Source organism: Anopheles stephensi, chromosome 2 (genome assembly GCF_013141755.1).
Source record: "Anopheles stephensi strain Indian chromosome 2, UCI_ANSTEP_V1.0, whole genome shotgun sequence".
Classification (NCBI taxonomy): Eukaryota; Metazoa; Arthropoda; class Insecta; order Diptera; family Culicidae; genus Anopheles; species Anopheles stephensi.
The window spans coordinates 24,141,200-24,165,826 of NC_050202.1; the positions used below are offsets into that span (position 1 = coordinate 24,141,200).

Here is a 24,627-nt window from a genome sequence, read left to right on the forward strand (position 1 = left end):
TCCTACAAACTTGTCATCAGGCTGCGTTGATGCTGTCACCGAACAGTATCTCACGGTGTCGATATTTCCTTATTCATGTTCTGCCTATTTTTTCTCGCCTTCACTTGCCCGTTCTCAGCAAATGGTGAGAACGCGCAGCTAGCTAACAAGGAATCTGGCTGCACAACCGCAATCCCAATCGATCACCCCGATTGAAGACATCAAGATGCGCGCGGTCCCCATCATTACCATGCTATGCTCTGTTCGCACCATTTATGATTGCGCTTTTTTGCGCTACCCGACTAGCCTTAGCAAAACGGGACCCACTTCTTGAGTGAATGAGGGAAAAATAATCATAATCAAACCGGTGAGCAGTGGTCTTCGTCGCTCCATTTTCAGCACCGCACCAACTCGATCGCGATCGACGCATCTTGCCGGTGCGCGTGATGATCATTGCTGATGCATTTATGCATCGATTCCGATGAACGATGGTTCGGTTACTTTTGCTAAATTGAATGCATCTCACCCATCCAAGGCCAACAATAAAAAAAAAACTCACCCTTCCGGGAGAACTCCAAACTCGCACATCATTATGCGCCCGAGAATCGGCATCAATTTATGTGCTCCCGCACGCACGGTCCAAAGGTGGCAACAAACGCGACGGCTCAGACTTTTATCGTGCTTTGATGGGTTATGATTTATGTGTGAGCGAGCGCGCGCTTCCTCCGTCCATGTAAGGTGAAACGCGTTGGGAACGAGTTTCCATTTCCCTCGGGAGATGTCACCACAGGCCGAAGAACGGAGAAGCAGAGCAAAAGCATCCCCCAAAAAAGGGTGCACCGTAATGGAATGAGTGTGATTTTTCATACATTGTCGTGATTGATGGGCTTTACGATTGGAATGCTGTGCTCCAGCCAGCTGTGAGATGGCACCCTGGCGGCGGGGAAGAATTTGGAGAGACATTAATTAGACGCTTCGCTTACGCATTCGATAAGGTGTCGATCGGGACACCTTCTTCTCACACGGGTAATGTGCGCTTTCTCCCGCAGTTTTCCCATGGGTTGGGTGTTGATTGAAAAGTTTCATAACTTCACCAACCGACGATCCGACCGATCGTGTCCTGCTCCTGAACGGTTCTGAAGGCTTCATAAATATTGAGCGCGCAATGGCCACACGAACGCATCAAAGCTGTCGTCGTCAAGCGTTTGCCGATGCAGCTTGACTGATAGTGTCGATCACTCGGCGCGACGTCGTGCGATGTCGTGGTGTTTTTTCTTCAGAAATTGAATGAGCTGTTTCATGTCCGCCCTCCTCGTTGGACTCAAGGCTCATGGGAAATGGTGCACATAGGACATAAAGGTGATGGATTAGCATAGTTTTTCGCACGCAGCGCGAATGGACTGTGTGTGTGATGGCAGTGTCGAGATACCTCGGTACTGCAGAGAGGTAAGGTCTGGGTCAAACTTGTCATGTGCACAGTTCATCAACGGGAGAGATGACGTCTCAACTCAACAGGCGCTTGGGAGCTTCGATATTAATGGTTTATTTTCCACTCGACGTTAATAAATAATGCTTACATGAAGCTCAAGTTTACATCCTGTAGTTAGAGCTTTCCTAAGAAGTTATCAGTTCCTTCAGAAGAAGTTCACAAAATTCCTATCACATGTTCTGTACATCATCGGACTCTAAGTATTTTCGTTTTAAAAACACTCCAGTTCCATTCATCTATAAGAGGATTCTTTATACACATTTGTACTTTGAAAAGTCATCTCGTGCTTTTTTCTGAAACAAGTTCCTGAACAGATGATCTCCTCAATCATTCTCCTCAACATTAAATCCTCCTCCTCAATAAGGATCCTTAAAAATTGAGGACTATTTTATCCACCATTTTTACTTGATGGTTGGATGTTGAATCCTGTTTATCGAAGATCGCGGCAAATACCAGTCGTAATACAGGTATCGGTATACATCTGATTTTAGAGATCTGAAAATGTTTCAAGATCAAGAGATTCTAGAGAACTTCAAGTATCTTGTGCTGTTCTGTGGAGTTCTAGCGATTGGAACAATTTCTCAACCCATTCCAATTTGCTAATTACCGCTACGCATTTTTGCACACAACAAATCCCACCTACCTTCCAACCTTCCCCGGTCCCCCCCTCGAACCCTCAATTCTTGCAGGCGCCCGCTAAACAAAATTACCACATTGCGTGTGCTTCCGAAAGCGCCAAGATGTCGCGTCTTAAAGGGAAGGAATTTTAATTGGTATCTAGCCGTGGTAACTCGGACGCCGCTCTTTTTTTGTATAAAACCAGTGACCACTTTCGGTGACCTGAGCGAACTGGTGTTGCGTTGGTTGCATTAACCCCCATAACGCCCATGTACAACCGAAGGTGCAATCTTGATATTGTATTTAAATTTCTTTCCCTCACTACCCGGACGAGAGAGAGCGAGAGGGAGAGAGAACGAAAGATATGTTTTTAGTTACCTCAGCCCAAACAACAACTACAAAAAACAAACCGGACCACCCCATCCGATGCCGTGCGATATTCGCCTTAGAAAGATGTATGAGCGTCTGTGGAAAGCGTACCGGTCCCACATGCAACGGTGCTTCACCGGGTGGCCATCGCGAGATTCCAAACAGTTCGTCCGGACGCCTACGCAACAACACCCTAACGCAAATTGCACACGCAAACGCAACAACCTATCCGTATGGGCGAGCTATGCAGTCCACACGGAGCGATCCCGCAGCTGGTGGGGCTATCTGCTACGAGTGGGATAGGGAGCCTGATATCCTCTTAACACCGGACCACATTAAATTGCACACCCCCCCCATTTGGTGCATTAAAAGAGGTTTGAGCCTTGCACACGGTGCTCTGGACACGGTTTGCGCCCATATTATGTTTGCCCGCCCGGGACTCGCTAATCTAATCAGCATCGGTGAGTTGGGCTCTTGTTGAAGGAAATTGAATTATTTCTTTGGCGCGTCGTTGTATCCATCCTGGGTTCCTGCAAGAGGTTCCAGGTGGTAATTAGAATTGCTCGGTGATATCTTACATATTCTCCCATTTGTCCAACTAAACAGGAAGAATTGGATTTTTAGAGTTGAATACCGCTACCAGAGAGCTAGTTTCCATGAGACCTGTTATGCAGACGCTACAGTCATTAAAACGGAAGGCCCACAATTACCGTGCTACGGTCACTAACAATTTAAGGAATAGAATCGTTGCAATCAGCACGATTCTTACAACAATCTGCCAGCCCGGTGTCACCTTCCTGATAAAACTTCGGTAGCCCGGTTACTACCGTGTCGCTTCCAACCGCTTCCTAGGCGTTCCTGGCGAGCCGGCTGACGTCTTGGGCGCGCGGAAACACACTCATGCATAATCGTACAATTTATGGGAGCCTTCGTTTTTCTCGCCCCTGTCACCCTTGCACGTACAGCGGCAAAAGCGTAGCGGAACGAATTGCCATAAATTCTGCACAGCGTAGAGCAGAATTTATTGATTACATTGTAATATTTCCCTGTCCCAACTGCCATCATCTCCATCCGGGGGTTTAGTTCAGGGTGTCCCGAGTTCAATAACACTACGGTTGGGTACGCGCGTAGGCCCTAACACCGTACCACCGTACCAGCCAGTACAGGCAAACTGGAGCAAAAACCTGGTGAATCTGATAGAAATAATGGAGCGGTAAAAGGCGCTGGGTAAGGAAAACAGCGTGCAAACGCAGCGCAAAACGCGTGATAATAATCACCTATTGAAATGTCATTTCCTAATGATACACCGGCATCTGGTTGCATCTAGCGCTAGCGCGACAAACCTCGCAGAACGCCCACATACAAGCGGCGTCCCGCGTGGACGAGCCCGGGATGGACCTCCAAGTGAAGAAAAACCGGCCAAGAGAGGCAACGCGGCCCAGCCACCGAACCATTCCGCCTAGGAGACACGAAGACGAGGTGTGAAATTAATGGCCATCGTACTAAAAAGCAAAATCTTGCACTTATTAGCGAACACACAATTTATTTAGTGCGTACACACACACACGTGGATGCAGGCGAGCGCGCGCGCGAGCCCGCTCCCATCTGGTTTTCCTGCTTGCATAGAACTCGTGACTCGACCATGCAAAAAAAGGCGTCGAAAGCGCGAAGAGGGCCGTCATAAATAATTTGCAAAACCCTACCGAACGCATCCAGGTTGGTTCTGCAGCGGTCACACGCCGGGAAACGCTACCACGACACCCCAGCTACTCCTGTGCCGCTCCCTCCGCGACAGGATTGATCGCCGCTGCAAGGTGTGGATCGTCGATCGCCGATTTGAATGGCCGCCCGGGCACGATGTGTTTTGCGCGACTCATTACACGAATATATAATTAGACTACGCAAAACCCCGGGCCCCGTTAAAAGGATGTGTCAACAGCAACAACAGCAACTGGCAAGTGGCCGCCGAACAACTACCAAAGGGCCATGCCGGACGAGATGTCAAAGCCTTTCAACTGCCTTGTGGTGCGAAGGGAACGACGCACCGGGAAGGTTCAACATAATGTTGCATTTTTTCGCGTTTTTTTGCTTAACGAATACCCTGTAAATGGGTTGAAGGGTGCAATAAATTCTACACACACCCGGCCCGGCTCGTGTGCCTCCAAATTGTGGCTCTTAGGGGATGGTATGGTTGCGTGAACCGGAGCGTAACACCGCGTGTAACGACACTCATAGTTTTAAAGCCAACGCCATTCCTTCCTAAATGGATTATTTATGGGTTTCCCTGGGCCGTTTGCGCGATCGCCGACCGTTAATCGCGACCGGTACGCGGATACAATGTCCGAGGCTAATCATCCGGATCCGGGGAAGGCACTGAAGATGTTGTGTGTGTGTGATACATAGGATTACATGATCACTATGCCTTTTTAAGTGTTTTGAGAGTGACTCCGATGATAAAGGAAGTCGTTCGGGATCTTCCTCAATAAGCAGCGCAAAGTTGTGTTGAAGATTCACACATTAACAATATATTGTAGAGGCTTTTATCTTTTCATAAGCCACATTTCTCAATTTTCTTTATTATCCCATCAAGATTGTATATTAACTGCTGTCATTCTAATATTGAAGAAGACTGAGGAGAAAAACGTTGTTATGTACATTAGCAGGTCTTCTCGACTTGGAGACGAAAATTCTCTACAATCTACGGTTTGGGATACTTCAGAAGAGTTCTCTCTGTGAGTGTATCAGTACACCTTTGTATTAAACGAGTTTTAAATGTTTGCCAATAGATGGCGCTAGTACTTTTTTGCCCCATTAATATTTTTAAAATCTGGATCCAGTAATTATCCGATGTCAAGCCGTAATACTGAACATATCAATAGATAAGTAATCAAATTAGCGAGCAAATGTCTTCGAGCAAGGACCCGACTGTAAATAAAGGAGTTCCTCAGGGTATGAAGTCCTATTTTATTTAATTTATTCGTAAATGACTGCAATCAATGTCCTTCCCTTTGGTTGACACCTTTTGCTCGCTAACGATATTAAGTTATGTATATCTGTGTCCTCGTCTTATGATTGTCTGACTCTCCAGAATCACCTTAACTCATTTTCTATGTGATGTTTGTACAATGGCTTAACGTTATGTCCCCCTAAATATTGTAGAGTTTCTTTTGAACGGTCGTCTCGTAAATTGACGTGGAATTATTCTGTGTGTGGTACAAGAATAATCAGACTGTCTGCGGCAAAGAATTTGTTTGTTTGGTTGGACGAAAAACTATCGCTTGACGAACATTGAATTGAACTGTGGGGCCTCTGAAAATAGAGACCCATTCTGTCTGAAGGCACTGTATTGTTGCTGGGTTCATTCCGTCTTTGACATTGCCAGCCCCGTGTGGACACCAGCTGAAGTCACCTCTATACAGACAATTTAGTCTCCTCAATTCAGCGGGGATCTTCAAGAAGGTTTACGCGCCTCGCGATGCGTAGATTTCTCCATGGTTACTCTACCCCTTTGCCCACCAATTCCATCCGTTTGCAGAATGATCGGTCTGACTGAAATCAGATTCCGTCATTCACACACCCAGCCCTACTTCATTACCTGTATCCATACCCCTTTATGTTCCTTCCGTCGTCTTCGTGATAGACCACCTATCTTTATCCCTTCCCGCCAATCGGTTTAGGGTCAGACTGATCCCTGGTTCCGTGCGTGCACATTTAACAGTGTGTATCATCTTTTTGACTACTTCCCGTCTCCCACTTCCGCTCAAGACTCCTCAATTGGTCTTACTGCCCCTGTGTTACATCCTGTCCCTAAGTTTACTCCTCATTCCCTAGTAATTAAGACAAATATTGTTAAACCCTAGTGGCAGACAATTTTAATTCAAAAATAATAAAAAAATAATGTTTTAATGCTCCAAAAGACCTTTAAGGCTCTGTTGATCCATTTTGAATCTTTCAATGTTCTTCTGATTTAGATCATTGGGCTTGACTAAGGTTATTCTTCTTCTTTTTTGGCACTAAAATCTCGGACGTTTCGGCTTTCTTTGACTTGATTTTAGACGCAGCTGCGTTTAGCGTAACGTTAATGAGAACCGAATTTAAAAATACTGTAAAATAATACCTTCAGCTACTAACTGCGGACTATTACAACTCAAAACAATGAAAAAGCAATATCATAGTTTAATCACTTATTTAAAGCAAGGCATACGCTCCATTTCCTCATTGATACTGCTAACTGTACTCGTCACTTATAGCAACACAATTATTGATTACCGATATCTGACTATTGCTTCCCTTAACCAGTACTCTCGCCACAGAAAATGATCTACAACATTATTCTTCCCCGGGTGCACAGAACGGGTATCAATGCACATCTGCCTCTTCAAGGTATCATTCCACAACAACAATGTTCCACCGTGGGTCCCTTTTGCCGGTGGAATAATCCGAATGAACATGCAAACGAGACAAACCATTCATTACATCTTTTCACTCCCCTGTAGCACCAGGAAAATAAGCATGTCCCGTTGCGAGTATCATTGAAAGCGAAACACATTCCAACCTCGGTGTGTGTCGGCCCCAGCCTCCTAAACCTTCATCATCAGCTCCACCACATTATGCACCGATTCTGGACAGTTGGATCATTTGCGTAGCAAGAAGAGGACCCGATAGGAAACTCCTCGGGTCATACGATGAGGAGAAGCACGAGGAATCCTGTAGCAAAAATTACATAAATTATGATTGCGGAATTACACCGCAAGCGAGCGTCGTTAAACGCTTTGGTAGGTATTATACGTAGGTGGATGCTGTTGGAATCTCGAATCTCTTCGGGAAAGGAAAGCGCCCATCAATTGAGCTGGATTTGCAGCTCGATCTAATGGGCTTTAAACTAGCCTAGATGATTCAAAGAAACTCGGAACTTCGGAGTGCTACAATGTATCTTAAGGACCTTCTAATCTCTCTCTTATCTACTTCTCTTGCTTTGTAGCTAATTTGACCTACCGCGACGACACCCGCTTCGTGACACTATTCGTTGCTTATGATCCGTGAAACATGGAGATAATTCCTTCCACGAAATCCATTTAAATTATGTATCATTACAATGCAAAGGTTAATCGAAGAAAAAAACATAAAACCGTCCCTCTTCCCGTACCAGGCCAGAAAAGGAAGCGTTCATCACGAAGCAGAAGTCATCGCATGATCAAACGCGGCACATCAAACCGGCAGACACAATGTACGGGAACAGGGGGCTGGTGCGCGCGCACGCTCGCGCACTCGTACGGCTAATGGAGCGGAATGAATTGAATTGATGCAAGCGAAGCGATACTGCGAGAAGGCTGCATTCATTTGCTGATGATTTAATTTTGTGTCCCACAGTTGCCCTGTGTCTGCACGTGGAAAAGCTCTCCTACAGATCAAGCTGTCACTGAGCTGGAGGTAGGACGCCTTTAGGGCTGGACGACGATCATCCACTGGTGGTAGTAGCGAGGGAAAGCGCTATAATCCTTCCGTCAACTTAAAGACACGATCATCCGCTTTTAAGTGTCAAACGTGTGTCGCGCGCTGACGTTTGCGGGCAAAACAAACAAACAGACAGCGCAATGTGATCGTGCGCCTACTGTCCCTTCAAGCAGTAAAGGTGGTAGAAAAATAGGCTACAAGTTCATTTGCTTCCCTTCTCCGAAGCCACCGAAAATCTCATAAACTAAAGCTCGCGGAGCCTTCCGGAGCTGGTTTTCATGTCGCTCCGCAGTACATGAAGGTTGAAGGAATTGTTCAAATTTGTACATAATTAACATTAACATGGCACCGAACCGTACGACGAATCACCCCCAAGGGTGTAGGATTGATTTCTGATCATAGCTCTGGAACTTGGTCAAAACCGGGGTCGCCTCACCAACGGGGCGAGTGGTGATGATGATGATGATGATTTATTCGATCGCCCACGGGACCATTTCGGTAGATGCATATGCCTGTATGACCTATTCCTTCCTAACTGCTTCCGCACGAACCGCCCGTCTGTGTGTGTGTGTGTATTTAGGAGGCCGCCAGCCAGACATTCCAGAAGTCATATGGTACACAACATTTTAAGGTGACTTACGACGCACCACAGCCGAACGTTACGACAACGTTGCGGTAGGATAAGCGCCCTGCAGCGTAACTGAAGCGATGCTAGCAGAAACTACATACACGGCGGAGTGATTGTTTTGTGGTTAAAGACACGATACAATCCGAGAAGCTGGATGCCGACCGTGGACAATAAATTGTGTCCAGATTTATAGCAATCATTTTGTACCGTTTTCCTAACCTCTTTTTTCTTTTTTTTCGGTCTCTCACTCCGCCTCCGTTTTGTTGCAGACTCCATAGATCCCAGCGGAGTATGACCAGCCGGCTCACATTTCGGTCTGCAGGACCCAGGATTCGAAGATGTAAAGATTCGGTGCCGAAGAAGGTGGGTAAACGAAAAAAAAAAAGATTTTCTATTATTTATCGGATAGCCTCCGGGAGCGGTTTGGCAAAACCACAACCAGGGACCAGAGATTCGGGATATCTCTAGACTCGCTGAGTAATTGTGCCTGCACACTACCGGTACCGAGGGGACCCTGCTCAACAACAGCTCCATACACACTCAAAACACCAATTTGTCCGATCGGATCGCATCCAACAAACTGGCGGCGGGTTTTTTGCCTTCCTTCTAGCTTAGCTTCACCAACCAACCCCAAAACGATCACCATTTTTCTGCAGGTTGATTGGACGCATCTGGTAAGCGGTGGCCCTTTAACCGAACAACGGACAAGAATCGAACCACCTCTGCCGAATGTTACCCTTGGGGTATTGCAATCGATCGACCGTGCTTACGAGCCCGTTGCCCGTTCCCAACCAACACCGCCCGTCCGCTAGCATCCTTCCCGGACTGTTCCTACCACGAACCAAGCAGACCCGGCGATCGCTAGCTTTTTACTTCAAAACGCCCGACCAATTCGGGCACTTTGAACCCGATGTGAGCAAGAATTTTCAATCGAACTGGGATTTTGTGGACCAGAAGATTTCCTTGCGTACGATAAAAGCTACTGGCCTACTAAGTCCCAACTTGTTTGGAAATTTGTTCTTCCTGCTACTTCTTCTACTGCTGCTGCTTCTTACTCGCCTTCCCGGGCTCCTGCCTCGACTCACTGTCTGCACTGCGTTGGGATTTTCGAGAGACATTAACGTTAACGTGGTGCCCACTATTTAAACCGTTTTGTGTGTGTTTTCTTTACAACCCATTAATCGCCACACGGTCTCACTCGTAATGCCCTTGGAAATCCCAAAACGTTGCATGTCACAGCAAAGCAAGTAAAGGCACAGGAAACCAGGAGCAAAGTGATGATAGTGTGTGTGTGTGTGTGTGTGATCACGTACCTTTTCGATCTCGTTTAGTCGGGTGTTGGTGCGCTTCTTTACCGAAAATGCCATCACGTACTGGAGTTTTAAGTTAAAAGGACACGCATTCACAGCACAAAGGGACACCACAACACTGGCGCGAATATTGGAACGTTATTTTCACTGCTGAAACGATTACGATTCACCGAGAAACGGAAGGTGAGCTTGATGCTAGTGGACAGATAAGACAGAACGCGTGCACTGCAGCATCCCGTGATGGATAGTGCTAGTGTGTGTTAGTGATATGGGCGTACGCATCGAAAGAGTGACAGAACCGTGTGAGAGGCCGAGTGATAAGTGAGATGTGTCTAGATGTTCCTCCACACTTACAGTGATGTTCAAAAAATTTAGTGTTCAATGATAAGAATTAAATGATTTTCTAAAAATCTACGTTAAATTAGTAAATTTTTTCAATAGTGATTAATTTTGACTTTATTTGTCGGAGCGGATTAATAAGGGTAACGTTATTAATTTAATTATTGTATCCATTTTCAGAATATTATCTTTATCTTAATATATTTATCTAAAGTCCTCGTAACTGCTTACAGCATTATCATGCACCATCATCTGGCTATCATGCAGGCCTTTATTAGTGGGACTTTCTCTATTCCATTCTACGAGGGTGACGTGGATTTAAATTCGAATTTGATGAACAATCACATAACAGGTATAATCGTTTCACTACTCTGTTCATGTAGCTGGTCTTTACGGATCATCCTAATAATAATCCTATAATTATAATTTTCATCCTAATAAGATAAGCAGCCTATCGGCAATTGTGGCTATAACTACTGCTAAAAGCAATATCTTCAATATTCCTCATCATGTCTCTATATTATTATCTAGTTCTTATAGATTCTTAACTTCTAAACTTGTTTTTCCTATAATCTAAGCAGGATCTCTATCGCTGCTGTCAATAATTTAAACCTGCTCGATCTTTTGACAGGCAACTTTTACAGCGGCGTTTCGCCAACCAATGCTACATCTGCGCGTGGAGTAAGAGACAATGTTCCAGAAGATTCAGATTACTCTTTATAGGGTAATGTTGAAGAAGGACATCCCCAGCTAGTTGGTACGTATTCATCTGCAAATTAAGCATTCGTGAATCCCAAACAATTTAGATCAGAAATATTGCCTAGCTCGTTATTAAATGAAATTTCTCAAAATTTTACCATTTGAATACGTATGTCTTCTTCTTCCTTGAACCTGGAAAGGTCTCGGCCACGGGGAGGCGGGTCTGGATGGGATTTGAACCCCAGTCCTGCCCCGAATCAGAACGTACATCTTCTTCTTCTTCTTCTTTCTTGACTTAACAACCTCTTAGGTCATGGCTGACATTTCTGGCTACTAGACTTGTTGATACCGCACAGATGGATAGTCAGGTCGTCACTTTGAGGGGAATAAGATTTGAACCTCGGTCCTGCCTCCCAAAAGGAACGAATGTACAGTCGAAAGTCAGAATGTACATGTGAATACGTATGAATCAGCTTAAAAATGGCTCTCTTGATAAAGTTCTCAAAGCCAGAGTTGCCTACCATCTGTTGATCAACACCTTCGACAATAAGCTCTTTTGGCAGGATATGAAAGATGTAGTTACACTTCTTGGCCGAAAGTCACCTCCATTGACGGTACTAATTTGCTGGACTCTCCAAAAACCAAGCGTTATCCAAAAGAAGCACAATATCCACGTCCTGATGGGGTGTTTCGAATAAATAATTTATAGCAGTTAGAACTATCGTCTCCGTTCGTCTTGTTCAGTAAATTCACGGATTCTCAGGACACAAATGATCGTAAATCCTTAAGTTTATTCTTCGAAGCATAATAGTAACGAATGAAACGTCGGTCCTTATGCAGCGTTACGTTCGAAGAGTCATTTTAAAATTTGGTACAGCAATTAAAGCCTATAGTCTATCCTCCTCGTCGCAAGAAAGCTCAAATAGCAATTAGTGGTTCAGTTAGATAGTGACGCAGCCTTTAATATCAATCCCCTAATGGAGCAACATCCAATTAGTCTTAACCCAATCAAAACAAATCATCTAATCGCCTAACGACAGTCGCTAAATCGGACAGTCATTTGCACTTGTTTAATCGCACTGCTTTCAGCATTCGTTTGAAAAAAAAAAGAAATGGAAAATCCATTCATCAACACCACTATAAAACCCCACCCTTCCTTAGGGATCTTTCTCTCTCGCCCCAAATATCCCATTTCACAGGTGCCCCTCCACCGAACGTGGTTCCCGATTGGCGTTTAATTTGTAACACACCCAGCACGACGGTCAACTCTGCCGAGTCATAATAAACGATATGAAAGCAACGGTTCCGTACACACCGGCCCAGCGGAGTTTGATCGTTCGAAGATCGCTTGATAAAGTCGCCCGGACGGGATGCAGACAAAACTCAACGACCCACCATTACGCGCCGGCCTTAGCTGCCGGATCGGAATGGCCAAACCGCAGGACGCCCCGGTTTAGATCGCGTTGACAGTGATTGGTAGCGGTCATTTGCGTTTGTGCAGCGAAATAACCCCCGCTCGGTGGACGACTGCTCGAGCAGGGACATCACGGTGGGCTCCAGCAGCCAATAGTAGTAGTGCCAGTGATGGTGGTAGTAGTCAACCCCATCTTGTGTGTGCCGTCGCTTGCCGCCGAAGATAATTTGTGAATAATTATTTTCAATCGAAGGGAAACTCTGCAGGATCCGGACCGTTGCCGCCGGTTATGGTGTCGGGGTGGTGGTTTGAACGTTTGCAGTCGCCACTTGCTTCGTCGTGTGCGGGACCACCCTTAAGGAAGATTGAGTCAACCACCCTGTCGCTGTCATACGCACACCCATTGGGAGAAGCCGAAATGATGAAGCGTATAATTATCGACATAATAAATGAAGTCATTTACGGTTAGCTTCACCAGCGTTCTCAAACCAGCGGACGGACAAACCATCGGAGGTAAGCGAGACACGGGCTGGTTCTGAAAAATGATATGAAAGTCCCTCGGCAGTGTGGTGTGCTCTCAAGGAAGGGAAGCTGAGAATCAATTAAAAATTTAATAATTTTATTGACACCCAAATGGGGCTTCGGAACGATCTCGTACAGCTTATCATCGTGATCGAGGCTGTGATGCTGCTCTCAGGTGCACATCGATCAAGAACTTAATCAGGATGGGGCATGAGCTGGACTGGTTCGATCGAGATGATTAGCATATATATTGCAATCTATACTTGTCAATTTAATCTTCTCTTTTTTAATTGAAGTTTTCTGTTTTTTGTTTAGGTTGTTCGCCGTGTTGACATGTCACTTTTAATCTTATCAGAAACCCGGAACAGAATCTCGGTTGACAGGTTATCGACCAGGATGGTTAATTAAATTGCTGACCTTTTATTTCTTTATTTTCCTGGACGCACACTAGAGCAGGTAGAGCGTTCTGGATGTCAAAGGCAGGTAAATTGTTCAATAATACTATTTTTATAGAGTTTTTCGAGGAAATTTCTCTGTCACAATAAATCACACTTGCTAAATCATGATCTAAACAATATTAAAATGTTTCTGATCAGTATAACGATTCTTGAAGATAAGTTAATGGTAAGACATCCGAGTTAGACCAGATCTGGTAAATAAAAATAGATATAGCTTCACTAGGGGGGTATGTGGAGTTTTAAGTCTTCAGGATTTTCTGGGAGTTGAAGTTATGGCCTCTTTTCATTCACTCGACCATCTATTGAGAGTTCTACAAAAATGGTGCAATACCCAACCGAGTGATTTTTGTAACCTATAAGTCTTCACGACCAGCTGATTCAAGATTTCCAGTTATAGGTTCCTTCAAATCCTGATAGGAACGTTTTGACGATAGATTGTTTACATTCAGATTCATCAGAATCTCAGGGCCGGAAACTATCCCTCATGAGATGTTTTTATTTTCTCCAGCAGAGAAGAAATATTGGATCTGAAAAATTGGACTACAGCCAGCTATAGCTATGTACGTACCACACGATGTCCAACTTCTGTTTACCGACGATGCAAACATTTTTGCGCCTATTCACAACACAGGTGATTGTATATTCCTGCAAGACTGCATCGAAATCTTCTGTTCGTGGTGCAAGCGTAATCGACTATCTGCATAGAGAAATGCTTCTGTGTGTCTTTTCGTCGATGCAGGAGCCCAGTTACTGGTACGTACTTCATGGACGGCACTGCAGTTAAGCAACAAAATCATGCCAAAGACCTGGGCGTTCTGCTTGACTATAGTTTGAACTTTAAACAGCATACCGATGACGTTGTAGCCAGAGGAACTTAATTACTTGGCGTGGTTATCCGGACAACTAATGAATTCCGCAACCCCATGTGCATCAAAGCTGTCTACAACTGTATTCGTTCGTTCGGTTCTGGAATATTCGTGCGTAGTCTGGAGCCCAAGTACTTCTTCTTCAATAGCTCGACTTGAGGCGATTCAATGTAAGCTCACGCGATATACCCAGCGCCTACTTCCTTGGCAGGATCGCAATAATCTTCCTCCGTATGCTGCGCGGTGCCGTCTTCTAGGCCTCTTTCGGTTAGAAGACGTAATGCACAGTGCTCTTTCATCGCTGGATTGCGAAATGGCTCTATCGACTCATCGCATTTGTTGCATCGAGTCGATATCTACGCACCATCCCGAAAACTTATGTCTAGAGAAACTCTACGGCTCGCTCAACCCCATTCCAGCGCTGGTCGGTCTAACCCTATGTTCCGCATGTCGGCTGTCTTCAACACTGTTTCGGATTGCTTCGACTTCGACATCTCAACTCAGTGCTTCAAGGAACGTCTCCGGCTTTTGCCGTGGCCGCAGTGAATTTCGATGCAAATCTTGTTTTTGTTAGGTATTTTTTAAACGAACTGTTACATCTTAATTAGGCCATACGGTCCGTTGAAGATTTGTTCCGTTTGTTCCGAGTGTACCAAAAAAGTAAAATTGTCCACCATACTTTCTTTACTGTTGGCCTCGTATGACTCTTGTTGGGAAACCTTCATTAGAGGTTCCCAATCGTTAATTAGAAGGGAGGATATATTCCAAAATGTGGATCAACATCCGCCAGGAAAAGAGAAGAATCACGCGACGTCTACCTTCTTAACTCAGAGTTTGTGCTGACGGTACCAAGTAAATAACGTCGTCAAATATATTGGTTGACTCTTTTGACCACAGGGGCCGAGGCGACAGCGGCGCCGGTCTTCACACGGCAGGGCCCGGGGTTCAAATCCCATCCAGACCGCCTCCCCGTACGTAAGGCTGACTACTTTGCTACGAGTCACAGAAAGCCAGAAATGGCAGGTCGGTACGACCTCTCAAGGTTGTAGTGCCAAGGCAGAAGAAAAAGTTTTGACCAACATTTGATCAATGATTATCTGGTGGCAAGGTTAATCAAAGTACTGTTGTGATGCTTTAGAAGAAAGAGCGATCTATTTAACAGGATCTTTTGCTCAACTAAACAAAGTAAAAGTTGATGGAGCCTTAGAACTTTATCAGATTCCTTAGGAGTTGTCGAGAAGTGAGCAAAATCTCGAATTCTCTTCTCCCCATATCCTATCCAGCAATCAGTATCTTCTTCTCCTAGTATTTAAGGAAGACATTTTCTCTCCGAAAATATATCTCCCTACAATCAACTTTATTACCTTCAGTTTCTAAAACGGATACGATCAGGTAAGTGCCCCAGCGCTTATTTTATCATCAATTCTAGCAAAGAATAATGAAAACAATAAAGATAAATTGACCACTGCGCCGACTACTGTAATATTGTTATAATAATGCTCATCTTTTCCCCGTCCCAACAGCAAACGCTACAGCCCGTGCTGAGCATGTGGAAAGGTAGTTGACGATCGCCCCCATCCATCCGCCCATCATCGCACGTATCGATTTCATCTCACACTCAACGATACCTGCCCGAGACGACATGCTGATGGCTCATGATGTGACACGGTTGTGTGCCGTGAGCGTGTGTAACACCGGAAGCAAAACGAGCCACGGTCACTTAATTGCACCTAAGTGACGATTCCGGGCGTCCGGACCATTAGCAGCGACAGAGGCCACCTGCATAATCACCCTCCCCTCTCCCGTGATTGATCCCAGGGTGGACGAAGGGCACGAAGGCACCGCCAGATCGATTCCCGATCAACCCCGGAGGGCGAAATTTCTTTTCCGACCCAGATTTTATACCGCAACCACCGTTGGGTGCGCTAAGTGCGCTCGGCCGGCGCATAGGAGCAGGTGGTTTGATGTAATGGTAGCGTTGACGAGCAATTTGTCCACCCAGCGCGCGCTAGACCAGCCGCTCCAGCCGAGTGGCAGGGATAATTAGGACGCGAGTGCAATTACCCCCGGCAGCGAGAGGGTCAGGATGCGCTAGCCACAAACATTAGACCAAAGGTATGCAACATCATCATCATTTGGCAATTAAATCAATCTGCTCATAATTGGCACATTCGCGGCGTGCTGCTCTAATAAGATTAATTTTATGGCTACCGTCCCCGCACGGTTGGCCACGGAAGAAGACTCGCGCCCTATAAGTCATCATTATCGTCAACCGATCATCTGATAGGACGACGCGAGTGACATCGACATCTCGCGCGTCCCTAGTGGCGCAATCTCGTTTCCGCGATATAAAAAAAAGACAAGCCTTGGTCCCCGTTGGGCATACGGACACACACACACACACGCACGCACGCACTACTTTTCGACACCCGTTCGATTTTTAATTGACTTTTCGTGTCGTGTTCTTATAAATCGTGCCAGCTTCTGTCCGCGCGATTGACATAAATAGTGTCCCGCTCGGAAGCTAAGAGCGTCCCGGAGATTCCCGGACGACCATTTAGCACTTTGCGAGTTCCCCCTCCAAAACCGAAGCCGATCCGATCGATCGATTACGGGAGATGATGTTCCGCATCTTCGATGTTCGCAGGCCCGGGTACTTGACCCGCCCGGACTGGGCCACCTTGCGTGCGCGTGGTACGCAAATGGTGGTGGTTGCCTGTAACTTTTAAATAAAAACCTGATACTAACCTGCCCGAACCAGTTGGCGGCACCCTTGTAACGCTTATGCGCTATCCACCTAATGAAAACGACAAATTCCTACACGCACTGATAGTGGCCGATCAGCGATGACGGCCCCTCGGCTACACCTCTATGCCGAGGGGGTTGGCAGGGGGGGTCGTCAATGCGCAGTGTGAGTGTGGTTGCCGATGAGAAAGTTTAGTTCCGGTAGGCGGAGGCTGGAGGGTATGGTGACACGATAGGAGGGAGCAGGTGCATTAACACGGTACTAGAAGACATAAATTAAAAGCAAGACATGAAGTACTGATATCCGAGAGCGTGATGCATAACAGGAGACGAATTAAAATTAGACTGAAAATAAACTTTGAACTTCCATTAGGATTGGCTCTTATTCTGTACTGGATATCACCTGAAACATCTGCTCCACTAATGGCGGGTTCGATAAAACCCGTCCGATGGACTTCAAACATATGTGTAAGATTAGAGCACATGAGTGACCTGTATGTCACAAGGCTATTAATGACTTACCGCATTACCCACAGTTGGTCAAAAAGTCGCAAGACTCAAATAAGCAAAATGTTAGGACTATTCCTACGCCATAGCCACTTGAAGGTGTTGGCCTTATACAGGAGTCCTTTAATCTTCCCTCGAGTGAGGGAGACATCGTCTCGTGTCCATTGCTTATTCTAGTCATTCTTTTCAGGGGTAACTTTGTCACATAGGTGTCAAAGGGGGCCCCCTTTGAGGCCCTTTAACTCGAATTGTCAAGTTGAGTCACCCGGTGTCATTCTCAGGATTAAGCTACCAGAGTATGTATGACGAAGCTTATTCGCTGTTCAATAGTAAGATCACTTACGCAAGGCTTCCTCTTGCCTCTTGATAGCATCTTGATTAGTCTACATCACATCGTTATTATTAGTGGGTATTAGTATATGATTCGTGATCGTGAGTATAGTATATGAGAAGAGACTCCCATAGGTTACACAGCGATCAACGTTCTTCAGAGAGTTAAACAAAACCCCAAAACATCGGTTCAAGCAACGTCAAACTAGAGCACGTTATGGGTAGTTATGAAGATCACATAGGATTTACTTTAAAAAGTAAGTATCTTTCGAATTATTGGCAATTTTTTCACAGGTCGACATTTCAGCTAGACTACAGGCGGGACCGATATCCACACGGCAGTACCGGAGATCAAATTCCATCCAGAAGGTTTCCAGTTCAAAGGCCTTCCCGTATGCAGGGCTGAGTACTTTCCTACGGGCAAAATCAAAAGTCAGAAAGCCTGAAAGGGCAGGCCGAGACTTCTCAAGGTTTGATGAACTTAGTACTACTCTCAATCAAACAAAATCATGCGAAGCTCAAAAATCCTGCCAATGAGGCTCAGACATACAAATGATAGGACTTGAAATAACCAGTGTTACGAACGCGACGAATCAAACTAAATTTAACGAAATGCGAAGGTTAGATAAACAACGTTAAATATCTTTCACTTTGGAGTAAAACCTTGCAGACAAATATTACTTTACAAAGATCCAAACTTACAGATGGCAACCTCTTACCATGAGAAAACGAAAGTATGGTGCGTTATTGGAAATATCAGAAAGGGGACAATATCCAGACATATGAAAATTATAAATAAACTCAAGCCATGTAATAAAAACGAAAGTGAAGAACATGGGCCAAAAAAGGGTTAACACTAGAACACAACGCATACATTGTCATTGCGCGATTAGTTTCACGAAATAACGACCAACACGAAGATCCAGCCACGGTCGTAGGGCAATGAAGGAAAGATCACTTGACGACTAGGGTAAACGACGCGCAGGCAAAACAAAAAAAATAGGAAAATAGGCATACGCACTTGAACCACAGATGCACGATGCATTACCCATGGTCATAAAACGATAGGGTAACGTTAACAGACCTCTTAAGGCACCACCAAATTAGAATAGAGAAGATCGATGTAATGCTATTTCACGTTCTTTTTCCCTCAGTATTTTTGTATATAAGACAGGATTTTTTGAGAATAAATTCGACTTGTTATTCAGACCTAAACGGAGAAGCTTGTGCGTTTCATTAGTAGGGTTTCTTTTACAGATCCGGGAAAGTTTCCCCATTGCTTTCCCTCCGGATGTTGGGCCCGCACTTTAGTGTCTCCCCACTCCGTCGGAAGAATTAGGCGAAATTAAGCCAAGCAAGAACCACGGTTAGATACTTTTCCTGGTTATGCAGGAAAAAAGGTTAATCGTCTGATTGAAAAACTTCGCTTGGTGATCCAGGACAAAAGGTTAGCCGCCTGATTCAAGCAACTCTGACAAGGCCAGGAATCTGTGCGGAGATCTCTGAATCGACCATTCCTTCGCGTGGTCGGTTCAACAACGGTTCGTTATCGAACTAACAACCAGCTATCAAACAATTTAAAAAAAAAAGATTGAATAATGTACTTAATTAGCCTAGATAAAACCTTACACAGGACTATGTTGGAAGAATGTAACTTAAGTATTTCCCTGTTCTTGCTATTACCTACCGATTAAAATATTCAAAATTATATCAGTAAACATGCTAATTTCTCTCTTTAATAAGGTAAATTATAATATATTATATTTATTATATTTTTAAACAATGCCAAATTAAGAGTTTTATTGTCTCATTACGACCAGATCGATGGCACGTAATATAAGTTCCTCATGACGAATGGCTCAATCGTTAAAATGATCTTATTACAACTCACACAAGATGATAAGTCCAAGTGTTGAAACATTCCACACATCGCTACACTTCCTTCTCAAGTCCCCTCCTTGTGCTGAGTCCAGGTACAGAATATCTTTTTAGTTCTAAATAAAAAGTTAAATATTTTGTTTGGTATACCGTTTCACTTAAAATAAAACCCATGCCGATTAATAAAGATAAAGATTCTGATTTTTACTCACCCGCTTTTTTACATCCAAACCCACCTCCTACTCCAACTCCTTCCGTCATGCCCGTCCACTGTTGTTGCCGTTGGCGATGAAAACGTCCGGATTCTCAATGTACTTCCCGTTGTGCACGATCAGCACGTTCATTTTGTCGTTGTACTTGAGCCGCGGAAGCAGCTTCGGCGTCACGAAGAAGTACTGCGACTGACCTTCGCGGCACGTTTCATCCACCAGCATGTTAAACACCTTCCGTTCGTTCGTCGGATCCATTCCCTGGTTGATTTCGTCCACACACCGGAACGGTACCTGGGTCATGTGCTGCAGCGACAGTGTGTAGATCGCAATGGCGACCGCTCGTTCGCCGCCCGACTGAAGCTTACGATCGAGGGCGCTCAGCTTCTCTTCGTTGCGGTACTTCACGTAGATGCGGATGCCATACTCGTCGTAATCGCGCTGTTGAGAGAGCAAACATTAAGAAAAGGACGCTCCTTTGAATGCTCCTGATTTCCGCCTTACCTCGTCCTGCCGTATCAGCTCGATTTCACCGGCAAATCCCATCGAGCTCATAAAGTGCGCAAACTTCCCGTTGATGTTCTGTACCACGCGCTGTATCTCCGGGAACCAGCGGTCGTGCAGCGCGGACATGTCCTGCTCCAGGGAAGCCACCTTCTGCTCCGTACTGCTAACACCGGACCGTAGCTTTTCCATCAGCTGCTTCATCTGTTGGTACTCATCGGCCGCCTGTTGGTTTCCTTGCGGCAAACACTCGAACCGTACCCGCAGCTCGTCCAGATGCGCATCGAGCTGCTCGATCGTGGCCGGCAGTTTGGCAAACTCTTGCTTGTACGGGAAATCCGGCTTATCCGGTGCTTTGTTTTCGGTCAGCGCACGGGCGGCACTGTTCTTCTTCGACGATTTCTCCTTAACGTCGGCCAGCTTCCTCTCCACGCTGGCGAGCGTTTTCCGGGCCGATTGGTACGCGTCCTCCAGCACGCGGAAGTTTGCTTCCCGATCGTTGTTTCGCTCCTCGAACAGCCGGATGCGTTGCTCCAGCAGATCGTGCTCCCGGCTCGCCGCTGCGTAGCGTTCTAGCGCCTGTATCTTGCGCCGCTGTTCTTCCAGCAGCTGCTCAAGGATGGTGTGGCATGATCGTTCAAACTTGGACCGTTCCTCGTCCACGTTTACCAGCCGAGCGGTGAGCTCCGTACACTTTTGCTCCTGTCGCTTCACTTTCATCTTGGTCTGCTGGTACTTTTGCAACTGTTCCTGCAGCTCGCGCTTCTCCTGGCGCAGCTCCGTACACCGTTCCTGCAGCTCCTTAATGTTGTTCTCAATCTGTCCCCGATGGTTACGGATCTTGTCACACTCCCGCACCAAGCGCTGCAACTGCTGACGCTTCTGAGCGAGAAGTGCATGATCGGTCGATCGGTTTAGTAGATTCTTCACCTGCAATGCATCGCTACGGGTCGATTTTTCCCCGGTATAGCGTGATTTCGACACCTGGAACCGGTGGGACGGTGTGAAGAAAACCGAAATCTCATCCGGCAGCGAAGACACGTACTTGGCCGAGTCGGCTCCACCGACGGGAATGTTCTGCAGCCCGTAAAGCTTACACAGCCCGTTCAACACCGGAAACGGTGCCTCCAGCATATCGATCAGATAGGTGTGAAAGCCGAATCGCTTCAAGCTACCGATCGGGTACCGTGGCTTATAGTGCAACTCCTCGGCCGGATCGCTCTGGATCGCATTCACACCCTCGATGCGCATCTCTTCCCGGGTTTTCTTCAGAAATAGGTTCATATCCTCCGTGTGTTCGCACGTAAACGCAATCAAATCACGCACCCCGATCGTGTTCTCCAGAAACGGAACATTCTCCAGCACCGGTACGTTCAGCTCCAGTATCATCGGTTCGTAGATTTTGCCCTGGAACAGGTGCTGATTGTCGCGCAACCAAAGCACAGCCCTGTACGTGCCTTCGAAGCGTGTCTGCAGGATCTTCAGCTTCGCGTTAGCTACGTTTTCGATCGTCGCGATGTTACGCTCGATGCTCATCATCTCCGGCTTGAGATCGCTTTCGATCTTTTGATTCAACTCCTGGCGCCGACCCATGAGCAGATCGTTTTCACCCCGGATTTTGCTTTCCTTCGCATCGATGCCGGAAATCTTCTGACGGATTTGTTCTTCCGACCCGAGCGCGGTTACGGTGTCGGCACAATCCTGCACGAACGCGGCAAGAACGACCTTGGCTTCCTCTAGCTCAGATTTTCGTTCGTCCGCCTTCGCGAGTGCGTCCATCAGGTCGCGCTTTTGCTTTCCGATGCTATCTTCTAGCCGTTCCGTTTTCTCCTCCAAACTGCCGATCTCCTCCGTGCAGCGTTGGGCGATCGATATCTGTTTAGCTTTAGATTTTTCCAGCTCTTGCTTGCGGGCTATAATTGCTTCCATTTCCGCTTTGTACTGATTGTATTCCCGTTCCTTGTCGTCGTTCATTCTGAAAGCGAAAGCTCATTCATAAATACAGCATTCAAATCATCCAAAGGTTGTCCGCTAACTTACTTTTTAGCTACCTTTAGATCCTTCTGTGTGGCCGTGTACAGCAAAAACAGTTCCTCGTACTCGAGCCACGTCTTCCTGGCCTGGCACACCTGTATCTGCTGCTGGAACTCTTCCCGTGCACGCAACGTTTGTAGCTGTTGCTCTAGATCCTGCAGGCGCGCTTCCAGCTCTCGTACCCGGGCCGCCCCTTCCAAACCCTGCTCGTTACAATTCTTCTGCAGCACACGCTTTTCTTTGAGCTCCTTAAACCATTCCTGCACTTCCGGCGCACAGACGGAGGACTGTGTGTTGATGAGCAGTTCGCGTGGATTCATCTTGGTAAAGTCCTGTACACGGTCCTGCGGTAGGAACTGGCACAGATTGTCTACCTGGATGTTGAAGGCTCGGATCTGCTGTAGGTACGCTTGCTGGGAAACCACCTCGCCGTCGATTTCGAACGTATTCACACGGTCATGGTTGAACGAGCGGCTGAACCACCGGACGGCACGCTGCCGGTCGCGGTAAATCGAGATGCGAATAGTGGCACTTTCTTTTCCATTCTTTATGTAGCTGTCGATCTGGAAGTGGAGAGAGGAGGAATTGAGGAGTTTCGGTAAGATGATTGTACGAGTTGCATTACATTGTCGCATCTGGAAAGCAGCTTGCAGTTGCCACCCATCCCGAGCACGATCCCGGCCACGATAGCAGATTTTCCCGTTCCATTCGGTCCGAGGATTATGTTCAGATATTCATCCGGATACAGTACAACCGAATCGTACGTGCTGGAATGTAAGAGGAAGGACCTATAGAAACAGAGGCAAACTTGGCAATGGGTCAACATACACAAAATCTTTCAACGAAACGGACGCTATCTTTCCCACAACCGATTGAGACATGCTGTTTTCGTTTTTCTTGTGCACTTAAATATCACATAAGGCGTAATATATGTCCCGGATTCCAACGGGTTTTCCAGTTTCTACGCTGTTTTCCGCGGGTTTTTCATACCGGTGCGAACTTGAATGCTAAACAAACGCCAAACATCCAATGACAGCTAGAGCTACCCAATTAACAAAATATCATGTGAGCTAGCGGTTACACTTCACAGCCGTGAAAGTGAGAGCTGTCAGTGAGTGAGCGCGTTTCTCATCTCGAAATTCATAGTGAGAACGTTTTTTTTCCGCAATTTTCTGAGAAAGAACTGACTAAAAATGTCACTTTAACTGTCTCTTAGAAAGGAAAAATACGATGTTATATCCAACCCAAACATTTCCGTGATCAAATTCTAAGATAGTTCTGATTGTATTAAATCACGCATATTCATATCCATATCGCATATGCTAGTTTTCATGTTATCTGTTTTATTTTTCTCTGGAATCCCCCGTTAAGAAAAACCCGTTAAAAACGTATTGTTTACCAGTTCAAAATTTGCTCGTTGGGTTATAGTTGAATCGTTTCGGATCATCCATTAGCACGGATAATCGAGAATTAGTTCCTTTAATCGATTTCGTTCAAATTGACAGTTTACCGCGACGATCGCCAAATCGTAATTTTTAAATTATTTTAATAAATTTTGACTGAGATATTATTTATAATTGGTTCTCTATTATAAATCCAGTATACAAGCTCCACTTTATCTAGTAAAAGTGTAGAAAAAGCCAGGAATATTATCACTTTCAAATCATCCAGAGTTTTGTGAATTATATTTCATTTATTTTTTTCTTTTCATTGTCGTTTTTTCAACAACGCAAGTGAATTTTGTTAATGTTAGCCAATTAAACTCGTTTAATTTTCATGTACCCTAATTCATTAGTTCTACATTCGTTTGATTTCTTCATCTTATGTGTTCATTAAACATTTAACTCAAAACATTAGCAAATAAAAATCTCTTTGAATTCACTACACAAAATACCAAAAACTGATTTTTGAGGAAAACATCGATAAAAACTTCCATGTACAATTTCTTTTCTTCCCAGCGTCCTATACGCCATTCAACCGAGCAATTGGAATCGTCATTCTCATCGTTTGTTGGAGACGTTATTAGATTAGATACGGCTGTATGTAGCCAACATCGGTCGGTTTGTATCGTCCCCCTCATGCACAAAAAAAGGAGGAAAGCAAGTCTGTGCCATCATCAGCAGCAGGGGATTGCTTCTTCGTGCATGGGAGATGGAAAAAAAGGATATGTTTGTGTACGATCGAAATTGGATTATCCTTCACTTTCGCTAGCCTCACACCCACTGGCTGCGTCTTGCAATGTTGCCGACCATTCGGAAAGGATGATTTCCAAGCG

At 45.6% G+C, this 24,627-nt stretch overlaps 2 protein-coding genes and 1 long non-coding RNA gene across 13 annotated transcripts in view; all 3 read right to left on the minus strand.

The window, feature by feature from the left end:
* The window catches only part of LOC118506241 (protein cortex-like), a 38,723-nt gene extending 28,558 nt beyond the window's left edge, over nucleotides 1-10,165 (minus strand). For 7 of the 11 annotated variants that reach the window (XM_036043108.1, XM_036043104.1, XM_036043105.1 and 4 more), the window contains exon 1: nucleotides 9,851-10,122. In XM_036043108.1, the coding sequence (XP_035899001.1) occupies nucleotides 9,851-9,904 (54 nt within the window). In that variant the 5' untranslated portion in view covers nucleotides 9,905-10,122. Of the gene's footprint in view, nucleotides 1-9,850 lie in introns of all 11 variants that reach the window. The other 4 variants (XM_036043109.1, XM_036043107.1, XM_036043103.1 and 1 more) reach the window with 3 other exon arrangements.
* Nucleotides 10,166-10,420: 255 nt separating this feature from the next.
* Nucleotides 10,421-16,320, minus strand: LOC118506242. Its single transcript, XR_004905492.1, has 2 exons — nucleotides 11,044-16,320; nucleotides 10,421-10,955 (listed from the first exon to the last, which is right to left on the minus strand). It is a non-coding gene; the product is annotated as an uncharacterized LOC118506242 (long non-coding RNA).
* A 3,464-nt stretch (nucleotides 16,321-19,784) lies between these two features.
* LOC118506240 (structural maintenance of chromosomes protein 5) lies at nucleotides 19,785-23,377 on the minus strand. Its single transcript, XM_036043102.1, has 5 exons — nucleotides 23,181-23,377; nucleotides 22,978-23,119; nucleotides 22,359-22,915; nucleotides 20,319-22,293; nucleotides 19,785-20,255 (listed from the first exon to the last, which is right to left on the minus strand). The coding sequence occupies exons 1-5, from the start codon at nucleotides 23,231-23,233 to the stop codon at nucleotides 19,863-19,865; spliced, it is 3,120 nt and encodes a 1,039-aa protein (XP_035898995.1). The 5' UTR covers nucleotides 23,234-23,377; the 3' UTR covers nucleotides 19,785-19,862.
* Nucleotides 23,378-24,627: the final 1,250 nt, after the last annotated feature.